Source organism: Cryptomeria japonica, chromosome 4 (assembly GCF_030272615.1).
Source record: "Cryptomeria japonica chromosome 4, Sugi_1.0, whole genome shotgun sequence".
Lineage (NCBI taxonomy): Eukaryota > Viridiplantae > Streptophyta > Pinopsida > Cupressales > Cupressaceae > Cryptomeria > Cryptomeria japonica.
The window spans coordinates 629,509,897-629,515,563 of NC_081408.1; the positions used below are offsets into that span (position 1 = coordinate 629,509,897).

The 5,667-nt window shown below is 37.1% G+C and overlaps 1 protein-coding gene across 1 annotated transcript; it reads right to left on the bottom strand.

The window, feature by feature from the left end:
* Positions 1–894: 894 nt before the first annotated feature.
* On the bottom strand, positions 895–2,463 carry LOC131875272 (inorganic phosphate transporter 1-2-like). Its single transcript, XM_059219348.1, has one exon. It carries the CDS (start codon positions 2,461–2,463, stop codon positions 895–897), a length of 1,569 nt encoding a protein of 522 aa, XP_059075331.1.
* Between the last annotated feature and the right edge of the window lie 3,204 nt (positions 2,464–5,667).

A 5,667-nucleotide genomic window follows, 5' to 3' on the forward strand; every position in this document is an offset into this window, starting at 1 on the left:
TCTACATGCAACTCTCTTCATGAAATCACATGAAATAATTATTTCACTCAATGCATGCGAATGCCACCATTTGACATAGGGTGAAGTAATTGTGTGTTTTCACTTTATCTTCAATGTTGTAGCCTAATCACTACATATGCAACTAGATTTTACAAATATCACACTTAAAATACATTCATAAATAATTTTTAAATTTGCCTTATATTATGAAATAATATGATGAACAAAAGAACAACAAGAATCTTTTTGAAAACTTAAATAATACACCTTGCTTCTATGAACTTTAAAGATAATGACACATCAATATTCTTAAAATAGAGTGAGAATACATTGAAAATACTTGATAATTCAACATAACATCTATGATTGCATTCTTATTGACTTGACTTCTTTATAGCCATCTAAACAAAAACAAATCAACCCATTGTTACATTGACAACAACACAACCTTCCAACCAATGGTACAATATGAACCAACCAATGGTACAATATGAAAGGATGACAACTAAAATAAGAAAAAAGTGGATGGGCCTGCCATATGGTAACAATATATAATAACACCTCCTCCATATACATCGATTATTAGATTTAACTAATCAAACAATACTAATTCTCCTTAAAAAAAATACTTTTAAATATAAAAACAAAACAAAACAAAATATATTACTAAAATCTCGAATAATCTAAAACCTCGAATAATCTAAAATCTAAAATGCTTTTAAAAAGAATTCCAGACGATCTTAATCTGTAGAGTCTTCTAACTTTCTAAATTTCTTTCTAAAATTTACAACAAACTTTATTATCTGATCTACAAACATAGCATAATTCATGACAAATATTTATTTTAGCTAACACGACTTTGTTTTCTGCAACAGGATTTTAGATGCTTCTCCGCTATGGCTCTATTGGAACTCTGCCATGGTCCCTCGATGCAAACCCAGGCCCGAATTCGACTTCTAAGTCAGATAGAGTTGGTTCTATTTCATTTTCTTCCAGAGACCTGCGCATAGTTTCTGGTATTAAAAAGGTGCAAAAGAAACCCAAGCAGCCAGCCAGTGCAAGAATAATCAAGGGCACACGAAGCCCTTCATGATCACTCTGTGTGCAATTATTCTGAGGTTCTTTTGCTAAGAAGGCTATAATTCCAATTATGGCGCCCGCTTTCCCAGCTGCAGCAGAAATTCCATGGCACGTTGATCGCAGTCGAGCAGGAAATAACTCCGCCGGCACGATGAAAGTTGTTGTATTGGGGCCAAAGTTGGCAAAGAAAAACGTCAGGGAATAAATTACTAGAAAACCTGTATGCAGTTTATTAACCCATTGATTGTAGGTAATGGCCAGGGTAAACAGAAACGCCGACATAAAGAAAAATCCAATAAATTGAATTTTACGCCGACCAATACGATCTATGAGAAAAATGGTGAATACATACCCCGGCAGAGTTCCCATCGCGACAATCACCAGTTGCGCTCTGGCACTGTAAAAGACTTCACGCACTGGATTCAATTGATGGCACGGTATCAACCCTCCTTTACTGCGGTATATAATATCCCTCTGAAACAAACTACTGCTGTAGAATGCAAGATCCACGAAAAACCAACTGGATGCCGTGCCTAGCAACTGTACACCATGATACTTCATGAAATCCCTGGAAAAGAAACCAAACCTGGGCTGTGGGGTTTCCATACTTGAAACACATTCTTCATCTTCTTCGATCTCCAAATGAAGGACCCGAGACATATCCAAAACGGCCTGCCTGCCGTTTCTAGTCACCAGTGCTGTGTATCGTGCTGTCTCCGGGATTTTCATTCTCCTATAGAATGTTAAGCCCGCAGGGAATGCTCCGAACATTAGGATTATCCTCCACACAAAGTCCTGCTGCAGCTGGGATGGTTGTGCGTTGGCTTTCATAAGAGAAAGGCTCACAAATATCTCAACTGTGCTTCCGACAACAATTCCAAGACCCTGCATGCCAAATACAGCAGCCATGAAAGCTCCTCTGGTCCGGGTGTTTGCGTATTCGGACATGATTGTTGCAGACAGTGGGTAGTCCCCGCCAATACCAAACCCTAACCAGAACCTGAAAAAGCATAAGCACGTCAGTACAGACTCGCGGGAGTTGCCGATTGAGAAGCCCGAAGCAATTGAACTCACGACCATTAACGTGAGAGTGATTCCATAGACCTTCTTTCGTCCCATTCTGTCCCCAAGCCATCCGAAGAACAGTTGACCTGCCAGTGCTCCGAATAAAGCTATTCCTTCAACAAAACCCTTTACACGATTGGGTAACAGACCATGATTATCATCCTTGTAATAGATCCTACCCAGTAGATTGGAAATGATGGGGATGCAAAACAAGTCATAAGCATCAGTGAAGATACCCATCCCACCAACAAATACTGCGGAGAAATGATAATATTGTGTATCGGCTCCATCGAGCGCCAACAGCACTCTGCTTGCCATTCTTCCTTACTCCGAGTAGTCGTGAATTTGAGAAGGAACATGTATGTATTACTCTTTCGTTTCAATTTATCTCCTTCCTAAACCCATTCATTTACCGTAGTGAGAGCATATTCCTACAATATGCTGCCCCTGATACTAATTTAAAAATCAGCCGGAAATTCGTCGTTCTTTCTATTACATTAGAAAAGCCTTTGGACGACACATGATAGAGTTCGACACAATGATTTCAACGGGGAAGTAATTTCTACGAAGAAGCAGAGTTGTTACATGGTACTTGTCATGATGAAGAGGATGAATATAGGGTTTCCGGAATATTGGCTAAAAGTAAACTCAGCGTGCTTGACACGATGATGAAAGCCAAAGACCGGGCTTCGGGCAAATTTATAATGTAGGAGTACAGTAATATTTTAAAATTTGTGTTAGCGTTGTGCCTTTGGAGTTTTCTAACAAGTGACACGTGTAGCCTGGGGAATCGGTCTACGCCGAGAACTCCGAAGAGGGGACGATTGATGGCATAGTATTAGTTTTTGGACGGTTAGGGCTGCACGGTATTGTTCGTATGCTGCTATAAGATTTGAATTAGGCAATAGCTGTGGAAGGTGATAAAAATAATAAAATAATAAAATAATATAATACTGTATTTGAATGAAATATATTTATATATTTTTTGGAATGTTTTAGGTATATTAGCATAGTCTTTAATATATTGAAATTTTCTTTTCAAATTTATTTTGCAAATCCAATCAATAAATATTTAACAAATTATTTAGAATCTATATCTACACTTTTTAAAGTTTTATATTATACAAATAAATAAACATATATATAATTAAAAATAAATAAATTAACAATATTATTAATTTTCTTTTTTTGATAGGTAATTGGTCAAGGGCCGAAAGACTTTTATTAATTTATAGTATTTTACATCTCGGTTCGGTGTGGGCAAGAAAACCTCCAGTCTAGCCCGAGGAAGATTGACTTCCTAGAAAAATATACAGAATCCTTTGATGATATTTCTACCTTACATTGCTTGGCAATTTTGCCATTGAAATAAAAATCGTAAAAAATTATACAAATGCTGTAGAATTTTGAAAGTTTTGGAAGCTTTATATTCGCTTTTGATTTAGATCTTAGGGTGTGACTTAAAAGATACGATCATTCCTTCCTAGTATCCTTGCCCTGCAAAACAGACCAACCATCCCTAAAACACAAAACCATGCACTTGAAAATCTGCAATACATCTTAAATTACCATGTTAGCATATGTTAGTCTGAGATCAAGCAACACATTGGTGAATAGAGGAAGTTGGACCTCCATAGTATAGTGGATGTTATAGTGATAATCAGAAAATGCTCCAGTCAGGCAATTTAATTCTAGAGTTTATCCCAAGACATTTTTTAGAAGAATTATAAAATTTAGATGATTCATAGACCACTCGTCCACAAATGACAGATACAGAGCATATACCTTCATATGAATATAATCCTTGTATTTCATCTATCATAGGTAATCCCATCTTATACAATTCTTAGTTTTAAACAAATGAAATATCATTCCTACATTTAACAACAGTTAGACCATTAATAAAGGCCTGGAAACCATAGTTGTCTATACTACCCAATCAGAATTAAAAAATGAAGCAGACATAGCCAAAAATAAGCACCGAACGAAGCATGTTTTGCCCATATTAATCAGTGGCCCTGACCATACCAAAATCCCATACTAAGTCTCGATAACAGACACTAATAGATTAGAAAGACCTTTATAACAATTATACTATAACCTAGACCGCACCGAAGTAAAGAGTTATACAACAAAATAACAAGAGGGTGGTAGAAACCAAATATCACTAGATCAAACAAAATTCTGGGTCTTCAAGGGGTAGCGCAATGAGAGTTAATCCTCTTGTCCATGGGAGTCCACTTGTACTCTTTTCATTTTTGTTGGTTGATGGATGGCCCATCTCCAACATATGGGGGAATTTTTAGGCCAATCCATTTTAGTCTCATTTTCCCATCCCATTCAGTCATTTCCAAATTTTTATGACCCTTCATAGATTGACAGTTGATTAATTCAATTATGGCTGTCTCAAACTTGTTTGTTAGTTGAGGCTAGTCCATCTTGTCATCTTTAAAGATCCTCTTATTCCTTTCTTTCCGGATCTCCCAAATCAATAATGAAGGAGCTATAACCCATAAACCCTCATATATGCAGCTTTTGTTTTTGATCGGCCATGCTTGGAACATGGCCACGACTGAATCTGGGATGGGGGCGTACCAATTCATCTTCTTTTTAAGCCAGCCCCAACAATTGTGGGAGTAGTCACAGGATAGCAATAGATGGTTGGTAGTTTCCTCCATCTTCTCATAGAGAGGGCATCTACTTGGTCCCTCGAAACCCATTCTCCTAAATGTGGAAGTTGTCAGGATTCTATCCTGTAGTGCCAGCCAGGCAAATAACCCAGCTTTGGGAAGACATTTTTTATCCCAGGATAGTTTAAGTGGGATGTCTGTATCTTTGATTTGACCATTTCTAATGAGTTTATTGTATCCTTCTTTTGTTCTATATTTATTGTTCTTAGATCCATCCCATGCTAATCCACCCCCCTTTTGACTAAAGGAGATTTTTCTTGAAGCCAATGTGACTTCCAGTACTTTTAACTCATTAGGTAGGAGATCTAATTTTCCTCAGGATTTCCACTTCTAGCTTTTAATGCTATCGACAGATATTTCCTCTATATAGTCTAAAACCTTATCTCCCCACCGACTCTCCAGGATTTTTTTGGTAGTATCGAATTTATGTTCTCTAATTATTGCAGGGTAGCCTTCCCAAGAATCTTTTTCAAAATAATGCTTTCTCTCCATTCCCTAGATTCTATGTAAGCTTATTAGATATGATTTCCTTATAGTTTATCATGAAATTCCAAATTCTTGAACCCTTAGGGGGGGAAGAGATTCTAAAGATGCTGATTGGATCAAAATTTTGGAGGTATTTGTTATAAACTAATTTAGCCCACTTTAAATGGGGGTTATTATACATTCTCCACACCAACTTTGCCCCTAGAGCTTTGCTCTGGAGAATTATGTCTTTTAACCCCAACCCCCCTTTTTCTTTTGGTTTATAGATTTTATCCAATGCCACCAGGGGCATTTTGAATTTTTCATTGGCTCCTTGCCAAAAGAAGGTCCTTAGATGTTTGTTCAG

Bases quoted from the DNA above. Each gene is read 5' to 3' on its own strand.
- LOC131875272 (XM_059219348.1), bottom strand. From the start codon at position 2,463: ATGGCAAGCAGAGTGCTGTTGGCGCTCGATGGAGCCGATACACAATAT.